Source organism: Anomaloglossus baeobatrachus, chromosome 1 (genome assembly GCF_048569485.1).
Source record: "Anomaloglossus baeobatrachus isolate aAnoBae1 chromosome 1, aAnoBae1.hap1, whole genome shotgun sequence".
Taxonomy (NCBI): Eukaryota; Metazoa; Chordata; class Amphibia; order Anura; family Aromobatidae; genus Anomaloglossus; species Anomaloglossus baeobatrachus.
In genome coordinates, this window is record NC_134353.1 from 597,784,833 (window position 1) to 597,799,381 (window position 14,549).

At 44.5% G+C, this 14,549-nt stretch overlaps 1 protein-coding gene across 1 annotated transcript in view; it reads left to right on the plus strand.

The window, feature by feature from the left end:
- Positions 1 to 14,549, plus strand: part of VPS13A (vacuolar protein sorting 13 homolog A) — a 368,017-nt gene that overhangs the window by 213,830 nt on the left and 139,638 nt on the right. Inside the window, exons 35-39 of the mRNA XM_075318171.1 lie at positions 2,925 to 3,069; positions 5,916 to 6,046; positions 6,133 to 6,299; positions 9,994 to 10,217; positions 10,291 to 10,523. Of these exons, the coding sequence (XP_075174286.1) occupies positions 2,925 to 3,069; positions 5,916 to 6,046; positions 6,133 to 6,299; positions 9,994 to 10,217; positions 10,291 to 10,523 (900 nt within the window). The remainder of the gene's footprint in view (positions 1 to 2,924; positions 3,070 to 5,915; positions 6,047 to 6,132; positions 6,300 to 9,993; positions 10,218 to 10,290; positions 10,524 to 14,549) is intronic.

Here is a 14,549-nt window from a genome sequence, read left to right on the forward strand (position 1 = left end):
TGCTTCCAGAACCTCCTCCCACAAGTTGGATTGGCTTGATAGGCACTTTTTACATACCATATGGTCTGCTCCTACAACAGCTCAATAGGGTTGAGATCTGGTGACTGGGCTGGCCACTCCATTACAGATAGAATACCAGCTGCCTGCTTCTTCCCTAAATAGTTAATGCATAATTTGGAGGTGTGCTTTGGGTCATTGTCCTGCTGTATGATGAAATTTGCTCCAATCAAGTGCTGTCCACAGGTTATGGCATGGCGTTGCAAAATGGAGCGATAGCCTTCCTTATTCAAAATCCCTTTTACCTTGTACAAATCTCCCACTTTACCAGCACCAAAGTAACCCCAGACCATCACATTACCTCCACCATGCTTGACAGATGGTATCAGGCACTCTTCCAGCATCTTTCCAGTTGTTCTGCGTCTCACAAATTTTCTTTTGTGTGATCCAAACACCTCAAACTTTGATTCATCTGTCCATAACACTTTTTTCCAATTTTCCTCTGTCCAACGTCTGTGTTCTTTTGCCCATATTAATATTTTCCTTTTATTAGCCAGGCTCAGATATGGCTTTTTCTTTGCCACTCTGTATAGAAAAACAACAAAAAGAGGACTAAATATCCTCCACAATTTAAGATACTCATAGCAGGATAAAGCAGTGGTGAACTGTATTTTTGTGTTGTTCCAATACACACAAGGAAATAAATGTGTATAACAAAACGTAGAATTGAAATAATTTGCTGGCAAAAATACTTCATTTTCTGGAATATTTTCAAGGGTGCCAACACTTTAAAAATGGTTTTTTTCTCTTATATATATATATATTTTTTTCACGGATTCAGGGCATTTTGACTGTTTCTTTTCTTCCATCACCCAGCAACAGTAATTGCCTTGTTGGCTGCGTGGTCTCATGCTCTCACTGATCTATCCTATATTCCCGGGTTTTCCAGCACTGACATGTCTAAGTGAGTTCTAGGCTCATTTCATGTCCTCCCTGCACATACATATGTATATTTTTTGAGAGATAATCATGATCACACATAGATCTATTATTTTTGGTGTTTTTATGTTTTGAGTAATTTCATTATTTCACGATCTGAGATATGTGTTATCGCCACTATAATTGATTTTATTTTTCACATCCTTCATGAAGTTACTTGTATTGCATCATGCTTCACTGCAATGCACCCTTTCCCGCCTTTTTTTTTTTTTTGTCAGGGGCGGTCCTGTGATGTCATCAAATGTATTTATACTGTGTTAGTCTCCATTATGGTAGATTTGATGTGTTCTTATGCCTGATGGTCCTGAGGAAGGGAGCTGAGACTCCAGAAACGCGTAGACCTGTGCAAAATAAAGATCCATTAATCTGAATACCTGAGAAGTGATCATTGGCGCGGCTCAAATAAACCCTATTTTCCTCTATTGTTCTCTGTAACACTTTAGGTCATGACTGTATATGTACATAAGTCCATCTTGCAAGAGGTTCAAGGACAGTACTCCAAAGTAGGATTATCCACTTACATTCTTGGCCTGCACATTACCAAAATATCACAATAGTTTTTAGGCATTATAGGCTTTGTAAAAACCATAGGAAAATATGTAGTCAGCCCTCTATAGGGGCTCTCATTATTCTTTCTCCTAAATGGACCCTTCATCATTAGTCCCTATTCATAATATGTTTGCAACTGAATGGCTAGATTCTGACCTGAACTTTATTAGTACCATATATCTGTACTGGAAACTGAAGCCAGTTCTAGAGACTGTACAGGTCGCTTGCAGATTATTTGATGGTCAGAAGCACAGTTACTATGGCCCCAATTTATTATTGCCTCTATGCCTTGTTTTTGTCAATTTTGTGTGTCTTTGATCGTACCAAATTCATTATTCTGTTTGTTCCTCTTTTGAAGTCTATTTTATATGTGCTTGCCTGTTTATTCGTTTTTTTCCGCAAGTTTATTGAGTATAGTTTAGTTATTTTTCCATAATTCAACAACGTTTTAAAAAGTAAAAAAAATTGTTGCGTTCAGAATAATGCATTGAATAAGTGAAAATTTAATGTGGCAACGTTTCGGTCCCACATTAGACTTTTGTCAGAATGTACCTGATTGCTGTAGAAGAAGAGGTTCCAAGAAGCAAGTGTGGTGGGGGAGTGACCACCATTCACACACGACTAAGGTCGCTTCACCACTGTGCTTGCTCCCTGCAACCTCTTCCTCCACTGGCAATCCGTTACATTCTGACGAAGCTTGGAATGTGGGACCAAAACGTTAACTTACTGTAATTGATTTTCCACATTAATTTTTCATTTATTTATTGCTTTAATCTGAGTGCCGAGTTCTTCACTCTAAGGCATTAAAGGGTTATACCAAAAATATTAATTTGTCACCTATTTATAGGATATGGAATAACTGATCTTTGGGGGGTTTGAACACTGGAACTTCCCAGTAATCCTGAGAATGGGTCTTTGGAACCCGGTTCTGCAAAGTCCTATATAGAATCGAGAGAAGAGGTACATACTAGTCCTCCCTCCCTTCATTGTCTATGAGAGTGCTGTTAGTAGTCCATCTTCTCTTCATTTAAGCATTCTTCTTAGGATCGGTGTTGGACCCACAGCAAGCAATAAGTTATCCCCTATATAAGTGATATCTAATAACTTACTCACTTGGGAGTGACCCTTTCATGTTGTTCTGCATTTAGCATTGTAAATGGAAATATTGCTGCATATTCCTTTCATTATCTATTTTTCACATTAATGCAAATATGAATTATTTAATGGATATTGATGTACATATTTTAGATTGGTATACATTTAATAGTGTAAGGTATAAGAAAGGAAGGGAAAAGATACCTACAAACTATTTGTCTACTAAGTGATGTACAAACCCTACCTTCTCTACAAATTTGACTACTGTGCTTCTTTATGTTTAGCTTATTCTGGGGCAGGAAGACTTGACTATTATTCTCAGGACATTGAATGAAAATCTAGGAGAAACATCAGACAAGTATGATGCTGAGAAAAATAAAAGTGAAAGTTCGAGCAGTGGTGGGAACAGTCCATCTCAAGGTGCCTCAGGTACTTTAAAGCCTCCAAGACTAATAATAAGGCTACATTCACTTGACCATTCCGTTTATGCGGTCCGCAAAAAACAGTCCTGTTTTTCCACGGATGCATCCATGTGACAACCACATCTGTTCCGTTCTGTATACGGGCTGTGTGACTTCCATTTTTTTTTGCGGATCGCAAAAAAAAAACGGAAGGAGAGTTGTCCAGTCCTGGCCAGATGCTAGTCCCCATATAAGGTCTATTGGGAACAGAATCTGGCGCAAAGGGTTAGGAGCAAGCGCTACATACTCGCTGATCACTGGTGCGGCTGTCATGCTGCTTCTGCGGCAGCTCTTTTTGTTCTTCTCGAGCCGGCCGCTTATTCGTCTCATTTCATATTCACTGCTTCCCTGCTCACTGGTGTCTGTGATTGATTGCAGTCAGACACGCCCCCATGCTGAGTGACAGCTGTCTACCTGCCAACCAATCACAGCTGCTGGTGGGCGGGTCTATACCATACAGTAAATAAATAATTAAAAAAAGGCGTGTGGATCCCGCCCAATTTTGATACCAGTCAAGATAAAGCTTTGCAGCTGTTAGCTAGTATTCTCAGACTGGGGAGACCCACGTTTTGGGAGCCCTCCAGCCTAAAAATATCAGCCAATCTTCTATATGGCGTGCACTCAGCCAGGATAGAGGTGCTGGTAGAGGGGATGAGAATCTCACGTAGTCAATAAATTCTAATCACCGCACACTCAGAAGTAGTTTGCAAAAAGTGTTCAAAGATTATTTACAAATGTGGTACAGGGCAGTAGGTGGTGTCGGGAAATGAGCGACTAAAACAACGTTTCTACCCTGCATGGGTCTAGTTCACGTTGTCGCTTCTGAGTCCTGGTTAATACAGTTTAACGCACCAGCGTTTTGTAGTGACAGGGTTCTACTTGTTATATAGCTTTGAGGATGGGGATAATGACTCAAAATATTCCCACGTCTTGTAGTTGCAGAGTTCTTATCATTGGATAGCCTGGGAATATGCTGTAAACGTATGGCATGTACTCAAATAGTTATAGTGATAAGGGAGGTTTACCTTCAAGATCAAGGTGATAAATCTGTTGCTGCCGCGTCTTGTAATAGCAGGGGTCTTGCAGTTGGAAAAGGTTCACATAACGCACCAGCGTCTTGGAATGGCAGAGTTTTATATATTTACTTAGCTTTTAAGATGAACATGGTTAATCTGACGTCCCAGAGCCTTGTAATGGCAGGGTACTACCTTAAAGATCTGCGCTCCCACGCCTGAATCCTGGTAGCTGTGTTTCTGTGGTAGACTATACAATGAGAAGAACCCTGCCACAAGACGTGGGATCGTTTTGTTTCCCGACACCACCTACTGCCCTGTACCACATTTGGAAATAATCTTTGAACACTTTTTGCAAACTACTTCTGAGTGTGTGGTGATTAGAATTTATTAAAAATATCAGCCAGCAGCCGGCCGGAATTTCCGCATCCATTAGATGCAACAGTCCCGGGACTTTACCCGGCTCATCCCAAATGCCCTGGTGCGGTGGCAAACGGGGTAATATATGGGGTTGATGCCAGCTGTGTAATGTCACCTGGTATAAGGGCCAGAGGTTATTGGTGTGACAGCATCTATCAGATCCCGACATCAATAAGCCAGTCAATAATCAAAAAGAAATATAAACGACAAACAAATTTTTATTTGAAAAAACACTCCCCAACACATTCCTCTTTCACCAATTTATTGCAAAGGAAAAACAAATACGGGTCCATTGTAATCCAATAAGGGAGTTTCACAACAATCCATACTCACTGTCCCAGTCAATGAAGAACAGAATGTTCCCCATTGGCTAGGAGAGCAGTGCAGTGACCTGAGCTAACATCAGTAGGTCAGCCCAGTTCACCGGAGGGGATGACGAGCGCTGATTTCATGAGGTTAGCTAGGTACATTACCTGGGTGATGAATGCCGCTGCACTCCAGACATCAGCACTCGTCACTGACTTCCATTGTCCACCGCGTTCACAAGTGAAGTATCGCGAGCAGCCTGTGACGTCACCGCAAGTCGCAGTCTCGGGCCACCCACAAGACTTAATGTGAGAACGCGGCGGGCATGGAAGTCAGTGACGAGCGCTGACATCAGGAGTGCAGGACGGCACTCGTCATCCCCGCAGCTGCTGACACGCTGCAGTGTGGGCAGATGCTGACACACTTAAATTCTTCCGTGTGGCTTCCGAGGATTTTGTGGACCAATTGACTTGTATTGAGTCACAGTCTGTTATTACGGAACAGAAAAGGACATGTTCCATAATAACGGAATGGACATATGGCATCCAATTTGTTTTTTTGTAGGAACTGAAGTGCTTCTATGTGCCATCCGATCCTACACAAAAGACATTGAAAAGATGGTCCTGTCAGTAGGTCCGCAAAAAAACAGAACAGTCGTCTGAATGAGCCCTAAACGTTGTTTCAGTGTATAATAGAGACTAAGAAGGACTTTCTAATATCTTATTAAATATATAAAAAATATAATAATTAAAATAAAAAAAGCAAAACCTCATTACAGTACATTAAAAGAACACCAGAAAAATAAGTAGGTTCTGTTTTACACTATGCAGAATTGTAAGCAATTTTCAGGAATCAATACTGATAAATTACCCGTTTTGTTTTTTAGTATCTGCTTATCTAGTCATCAAATCTACAGTACGAGCTTGCACAAATACTCAATATTCTGAAGTAGAAATAGATTGTACTACATATTAGCATCTAAATATTGCCTGTTATAGTAGCTTTAAGATTACTACTAGATTACTTCCCAATGAACGACTTTGTTTTCATTATCTTTCTTCTTTTTTTACACTAGGAACTAAGGTAGTGACAGCAGCTGTAGTTGAAACCTACACGCCTATGAAAGTGAAGACGACTTTGAAGTTGGATTTCCAGTTTGACTCGCTTACTCTAAACTTGTATAGCTCCATCCCAAGCCCCCCCTTGGTAATAATGATTGGAATGGAGTAACCTTCACATTTTTGGCGTGCTGTCCAGTACAGTTGTGTAACAACTTATTCCTGTTTCAACAGAAAAACTTGAGTGACAGGGATAATAGTTTAAAACTTGCAGAATTCAAGTTGGGTCTGATTTCAACTGCTGTCAAAATGTCCTCAGATGGCTCCATGAGTGCTGCTCTTAAACTTACAAACTGTATGCTGGATGACAAGAGACAAGCTATTCAGAAAGCAACTCCACGGTACTGCTTAATGTTTTTTGCATATTAAGTATGACACTAAAGAGCTTCTCAACCTTTGCAATATTAATGTTACGTGGTTCTGTCAATGTTCACCTAGCAGCTCTAAAAAATAGCTTCCATGAACAGACTTAATGCAAGCCACAGCCAAGTCGCAGCAGGATAATCCTGGCTTTCACGCTTTCATCCCTTTACAGGGATCTGGTCTTAGACAGGTGTCCCTGGGTTGGGGGCCACAGAATCAATCTGCTGGCCAATGATGCCAACCAGCAGGAGGTGTCAGGTAGCCATTTCAGAACCAGAAGCGCAGTAAAGTTACAAAATCAGAATGCAAAAGAATGGTCCGGAAACAGGCCTTGGTCAGAAAACAGGAATACAACCAAGCTAAGTGGGAACTGACAACACATGACTGAACCACAGATTATAAACTTTTAATTGGCAGAGGGAGTCAGAGGTTCAGAAGTTTAAATAGAAAACATCCTGCACAATGCTCACTGGAAGGCAAAATCTAAACATCTAGAATTGTCCCTATAGCTCCCTGACTGAGCAGCTTCAAAAGCCACAGGAATAACACTAACCTGCTGTGTTGCTGCCCCACGTCACACTCGGCAATGGTGGAGTGCCAAAGTGGAAACAGAGGGGGGAGGTTCTGGCCTGGTTGTTACATTAAATGACCTAGTCCGGTAAATAGGAGCTGAGCTGCAGTACTTGGGAATGGCTACTACAGAGCACATGTGCAGGTCCATCTCCATACACGGAATACAGTCGACCACCACTGAAGCTGATAACAGTGCAACCATAAAGGTGCTGTGTTACTGACAGCATTGACCTAATATCATCGTCCTATTGAAAGGATAGGTAATCAGTATCAAAGTAGTGGACAACCTATTTATCTCCAGCCTCATGACATCAACTGAAAAGAATCAGAACTATAGAGCACTAAGATCATTAGATATTGTAATATTACATACAATATTACAAATAGGCCAAGTTACTACAGGGGGGTGACCTCAAAAAATTGAGCTCTGAAGTTATTTCTCGATTGTATTTACAGACTTGTGTGAAATTAATTCATAGTTTCATAGTCAATATGGTTGAAAAAGACACATTTGTTAATTTCAATAAAAAAAAGGATAGTGGTACTCGCCATTAGAATTAAAAAAAAATATTCTTTATTCAAATGGTTTAAAACATCATTGTCATGGTGGTAATGGGAAGAAGAGAGGAACAGCAGGAGCTCCAGAGCAGACAATAGCCATTTCATATTCAACTTCTGGTCTGATCCTGTCAAGATCAAACAAGGGATGGGAAAGAATGAAGTCAAAGAGCACATTTACAACCACATTGCATTATCCAGTTTGCCCCAAAAGAGCTAATCTTTCATACCTGATCCCAATTGTCAATCCACTTGACTAAAATGATACCAAAATGGGAGATCAACAAAAGAAACTCGTAAATGTTAAACTTTAAAAGCTAAAGCATTGGTTCCCAAACTCCAGTTCTCACAAATCAGGTTCTCAGAATTTCCTAAGTGTTGCACAATTGGTGGGCCAGGGAAGCGGAGTTACGGTTTATTTTCAGCAGGATCATGAAGCATAAGGCTATGTGCGCACGTTGCGTTTTTTTTCCGCGGAAACGCTGCGTTTTGAACTGCAGCGTTTTCAGTGCCAAATTGCATGTGTTCAGCTTCCCCAGCAAAGTCTATAAGAAAGCCGAAAAATCAATGCACACGCTGCGTTTGTAAACGCAGCGTTTTGGATGCCCAAAATCGCTGCGGAAAAGAAAGCAGCATGTCACTTTTTTGTGCATTGTAGCTGCGTTCTCCACCCATTGAAATCAATGATGTGGGTCAAAACGCAACCAAAATGCACTTGGACTGCATTTTTGTTGCGTTCTGGATGCTTTTTTGACAAGCAAAACGCAGGTCTTCAATGTCGGTCAATCTCTGTCTGTGGATGTCGGTGAATCTCCCTCTGTCTGTCGGACGGTCGGTCTCTTTATCTGTCAGTTGGTCGCTCTGTCTGTCTCTCTGTCTGTCCGTCCTTCTCTCTGTCCGTCGGTCAGTCTTTCCCCCTCTCTCATACTCACTGATCCCCGATCACCGGTGCGGCGCTGCACGGCTGTCACACTGCTCCGGCGGCTTTTCCTCTTTTGAAAATGCCGGCCGCTCATTATTCAATCTGGTATTCCCTGCTTTCCCCGCCCACCAGCACCTATGATTGGTTGCAGTCAGACACACCCCCACGCTGACTGACAGCTGTCTCACTGCAACCAATCACAGCCACAGGTGGGCGGGTCTATATCGTGCAGTAAAATAAATAAATAATTTAAAAAAAACAACGATGTGCGGTTCCCCCCCCCTCCCCAATTTTGATGCCAACCAGGGGAAAGCCACACTGCTGAAGGCTGGTATTCTTAGGATGGGGAGCTCCACGTTATGGGGAGCCCCCCAGCCTAACAATATCAGCCAGCAGCCGCCCGGAATTGCCGCATCCTTTAGATGCCACAGAGTCGGGACTCTACCCGGCTCATCCTGAATTGCCCTGGTGCGATGGCAATCGAGGTAATAAGGAGTTAATGGCCGCAGCCCATAGCTGCCACTAAGTCCTAGGTTAATCATGGCAGGCGTCTCCCCGAGATATCTTCCATGATTAACCCGTACGTTAAAGAAAATAAACACACACATCCAAAAAATCCTTTATTTGGAATAAAAGACAAAAAAACACCCTCTTTCACCACTTTATTAAAAACCTCAAATACCCCTCCAGGTCCGACGTAATCCACACGAGGTCCCGCAACGCATCCAGCTCTGAAACATGAAGCTGACGAGCGGTCACAGACCAGACCGCTCTCTGTCAGCTCCACGCAGCAACTGAAGTGATCCCGGGCGATCAGCAATGAAGTCACAGGTGAGTTGCGGTCTCGGGTGGAGGAATCCAGCTGGCTGCGGATAACCTGAGTGACGGCAACGCTAATCGCGCTGCTCACTTCAGTCACTCAGGGGATTTAGCGGTCATCGGTGAGTCCTTCATGGGTGACCGCTAATCAGGATGCCACACACAGACAGAGCCGCGGTATGACAATGAAGTCGGGTGGAGTTCATTCTCATCGTGCGACTCTGTCTGTGTGTGCTGTCAGCCGGCATGTAGCAGAGCTGAATTGCCGGGGAACGCACTGTCAAAATGCATCCAAAACGCATGCAAAATGCATGGAAAAAGCATCCAAAATGCATGCGTTGTGGATGCATTTTTTTTTTTTTTTTATTTTATTTTTTTTTTTTTTTTACAAATGCTGTCCAGTCTGCCAGAGGGTGCATTCTTTTCTGCACTGCAGAGAACACAACGTGCGCACATATCCTTTTATAATGCTTCCTGTCTAAATAATTATAGACTCTACAGATAGCCCTGGCACATGTACAACACTTTCTTTACAGGTAAAATATATCTTTGTACCGTGTTAGCCATTAGAGATAAAAAAATTGTTTAAAAGAACTGTGAGTCCTCAGTGGTTGATACCTTTTAATGGCTAACTGAAAAGATGGTAATAATAGCAAGCTTTCCAGACTGCTCAGGTCTCTTGTCAGGCTCAATATAACACAAAATCTGAAGAGTCATATATTTATACACAACAGGACATAGAATGGAGTAGTAAATAAAACAAGTTATGTGAAGCTGCTTTTTTTGTTTTCTTTTTTTAGAATGCTGGAAATGAAGCGCGGGTCTGAGAAGAATGTCATGGTAGATGTCTGTTACAAGCAAGGCAGGGAAGGCACACTGCTGGATGTAACTGTTCGTGACATCTACATGTGTACTAGTGTGGAGTTTTTGTGTACTGTGGCTGACATCTTCATTAAAGCCAATGAACAAAGTTCTGCTGCGCTGCGGAGCAGCAAGCAAAGCGCAGTGTCAAATAAAGAAGCAGGTAGTTATCTAAAATCTTTACTAGATGTACAGTGCTAGTTAGAAGAACTAAGCAAAATCTGTGGTTTCCTCAGCTCCTGCACAACCGGTATCTAGGATGGAAATGAATGTAGCTGTTAAGGACCCTGAGTTTGTGTTTGTGGCCGATTTGTCAAGGGCAGATGCCCCAGCACTTGTTCTTACAACACAGTGTGAACTATCGATCAAAAACAGTCCGGAGCAACAGCACATGACTGCTACCGTCAAAGATTTGCACATAAAGGCCTGTCCTTTCCTGCCAGACAAAAGAAATGGCAAGATCACCACAGTAAGATGATTTTATATTTTCTCATCATTTATCAAATTTGGATTGTTGGTTTGCAAAGTTATTATTTGTAGAAAATTAAAAAAAATGCAATTATATAATAGAATATCCAAGTGTGAGGAGGAAGTCCTTGACATCAGTAATGTAAAAATCTGTAACTGAGCCATCTACCTACCATGAACCATTAGTCGCAAAGGGACGTTTAGGCCCCCTTAAGCATTGGGGTCCAGATCTGGATGCCTACAATGCCCGGATGGACACCAGCTAATCCTTCCATGTTTCTGTGCTGCAGTTCTAGCTCTGGACATTGTTTCTACTCAACTGTTTTTCCTTTTATTTCTCATGAAAAGTTGCATTATTTTCCCCCTCCCCTTTCCATTGAATCTAGAATTTATCTATATGTTTTGATGACAATATTAATGCTATCCTGTAGAGAAGAGCAACAAGATTCAAAGTACTCTGGTCCAGTGTCCAGTTTGGTCCTCCATGGCAGCTGTTTACCTCTACAGTGGCAATCCACTGTCTGGCGTCATTGGCACATCCGCACTGCTGCTGAAGATTTTCCAAAGGAAGGTCCAGGACAGCAGTGGAGAGAAGTGTTTTTTATTCAATGAATTTCAAAGCCATTACAAGCTTCTTCAAGAATGGAACCACAGTACTGTGGTTCCTGTTTTGAAGAAGGAGCTTGTAATGGCTTTGAAATTGGATAACTGTTGTGCGGTATGACTATTAGTTCTACAAGCAGAGAAATTAAAAATTTCGAAACTGCACATTTTCCTTTTTTGTTTATTGTTCCTTTGGGAGACCAAGACCATGGGTGTTTAGCTTCTGCCTCCGGAGGACACACAAAGTACTACACTTAAAAGTGTAGCTCCTCCCTCTGAGCTTATACACCCCCTGGTAGCCAGTCCTAGCCAGTTTATTGCTTTGTGTCAGGAGGCATACATCCACACATGCATTCTCATCTGATTTGTTTGACTTTTGGAAAGAGTTTGAAGAAAAGCGGGTCCATGTCTGGACTCCCGGCATGTCCCTTCTCACCCCACTGTGTCGGCGGTGTTGTTAAGGTTGATTTACAAGGCTGCAGCCTTACATGCCGCGCTCCTTCACCATCCCTTCTGGGCTCTGGCTTGAAGTGGGAGCCAGCACGGTCTCCATGCCTGGCAGGAGTCCGGTCTCCATCCACAGCCCCTTGAGGATTCTGTTGGACCGGAGCACTCATCCCCAGGGACATAGCCCTGCGTCTCAGCAGCTAAGTACCTGAGTCGTTTATGTTGGGGGTCCCGGTTCTTTATTGTAAGGGGAGAGTATGCTGTATGTGATTGTTTTAACTTTTCCGGCGGGTTCTCTAGCTTTTGCCTGAGAACCGCGCCGATGGTGCCTGCTTGTCGGCCTCGCCGCTTAAATTTAGGCCCCGGCTTCGCCGGAGGCCTAGTTTCATTTTCCTGCCCTCGCATGTCACTCATGCAGAGGGACAGGTTTGGCTCCTCCCGGCGGCCGTTCTACACAGGGGAGGGACACTCCCCACTGCTGGGGCATCCCTCCTTCCCTGCAGGTCTCTATAGCCCTCCAGTTCCCGCTCTTTTATAGGAACGCCCTCTTCTCAGGCAGAGTTCACTCTGCTCTGGGACATCCTGCATTCTGCATCTCTGCTGAGGTGCTGCGCCGGGCTTCGGGATCTGGAGGGCACACAACACCGCGCTCAGCGGTCTGGTAAGCCACAGCCGGTCTCCGGTTGTGGACCTCTGTATATTCTCCCTGGGGTTCATTCTCTGCAAAGCCCCCACTCCAGCAGCATGTCTCACACAAGGAGCAAGGCTCCAAAGCTTTATTCTGCATGCACTGCATGTAAGCTCCTGTTGCCTGAGCCGAGCACCTATCCACATTGTGATGTCTGCTCTAACTTGGCGGTGCCACAGCCTGGAGTCTCACCCCCAGTGGTCTCTCAGGCTGCTCCTGCACCTGTGGCTGAACCCCCGGCCTGGGTAGAGTCCTTTTCTAGGTCCATATCCCAGTCATTTGCTGAGTCCATGGGGCTTTTGGCCAGGACTTTGATGAATATGCATCAGCCCCCCTCACAGGGTGCCTCTAATACTCTTGACAGAGGACTCCTATCCTCTGACCTCCGTCCATCGGAGCTCACGGAGGATTCATCATCTGATCCCAGACCCCGTCCTTCTAAGAGAAGGCGCAGGGTTTCCTACCCCTCCCCATCCCACGGCTCTGTCTCAAGAGCTGACTCTCAAGATGAGGAGGATGCCCTCACTGGGGGCTCGGAGGCTATGTATCCCATCGATTTCTCTGAGGGTGACTCAGATCTTAGTGATTTGATTGCTTCTATTAATTCTGTGCTGGATCTCAATCCGCCAGTGTCAGAGGAGCAACTCTCTTTGGCAGAAAAACATCAGTTTACCTCGCCTAAGAGAGTGAAGAGTGTGTTCTTTAACCACTCCAGTTTTCAGACCACTGTGACCAAACCCAGGGCCTGCCCTGACAAACGCTTTCCAAAGCGTGGTTCTGATGACCCCAAAGGTAGACCCTCCGGTGTCTAGGCTATCAGCCCGGACCGTTGTGTCGGTGGCTGACGGCACCTCCCTTAAGGATTCCACTGATCGTCAGATTGACCTTCTGGCCAAATCCGTGTATGAAGCTGCGGGGGCCGCGTTTTCCCTGACTTTTTCAGCAGTGTGGGCTCTCAAAGCCATCTCTGCTTCTCTAGAGGAGATGCATTCCCTCACCAAGGAATCTATGCCTGAGATGGTTACCTTAACTGCTCAGGCTTCAGCTTTTTCATCCTATGCCATGTCTGCCATGCTAGAGGCTGCTCACCGCACTGCGGTGGTTTCAGCTAATTCTCTTGTTATCCGCAGGATTTTGTGGCTTCGAGAGTGGAAGGCAGATGCTTCTTCCAAGAAGTTTCTTGCTGGGCTCCCTTTTGCTGGTTTACGGCTGTTTGGTGAACAGCTGGATGAAATCATTAAAGAAGCTACTGGCGGGAAGAGTACTTCCATGCCACAAACCAAGACCAGGTAACCCGCCCAGGGTAGGAATCAATCGAGGTTTCGTTCCTTTCGTTCCTCCAACTGGTCATCCTCTAAGCCTTCGCCTCGTCCGCTAACTCAGCCAAGGATCAGAAATCCAACTGGCGCCCAAAAGCGCGTCCGCAGAAGACCGCAGGAGGTTCTGCCACTAAGGCAGCTTCCTCATGACTCTCGGCCCGCTCCAGCCAGTCCTTAGTCGGTGGCAGGCTCTCCCACTTTGGCGACGCTTGGTTAAAGCAAGTCTCCGATCAGTGGGTGAGAGACATCATATCTCACGGCTACAGGATAGAATTCTCTTCCAGCCCTCCAAACAGATTTTTTTCTCTCAACTCCCCCCTGCTACAAGGCCGCCGCCTTCTCGCAGGCCGTGGCGTCCTTGCAGGCAAACGGAGTGATTGTCCCAGTTCCCGCTCAGGAACGGTTCAGAGGTTTTTACTCAAATCTCTTCCTAGTTCCAAAAAAGGACGGTACCTTCCGGCCCATCCTGGATCTCAAGCTTCTCAACAAGCATGTCCGGGTGCGGCATTTTCGCATGGAGTCTCTGCGATCAGTCATTGCCTCTATGACCCAAGGGGAGTTCCTGGCGTCCATCGACATCAGAGATGCCTATCTACATGTGCCAATCGCAGTGTCACATCAGCGTTGGTTACGTTTTGCGATAGGAGAGGATCATTTCCAATTTGTGGCTCTCCCCTTCGGGTTAGCCACGGCCCCTCAGGTATTCACCAAGGTCATGGCGGCAGTGATTGCGGTCCTGCACCTCCAGGGGTTAGCAGTGCTTCCTTATCTGGACGACCTTCTGGTCAAGGGTACATCCAGCGCAGACTGTCAGCGGAGTGTTTCGCTCACTCTCGCCACCCTAGCCCAATTCGGGTGGATTGTCAATCTTCCCAAATCCACTCTGACTCCGACCCAGAGTCTCACGTACCTAGGGATGCAGTTCAAGACTTTGCCGGCACTTGTGAAGTTGCCCTTAGACAAACTGCTG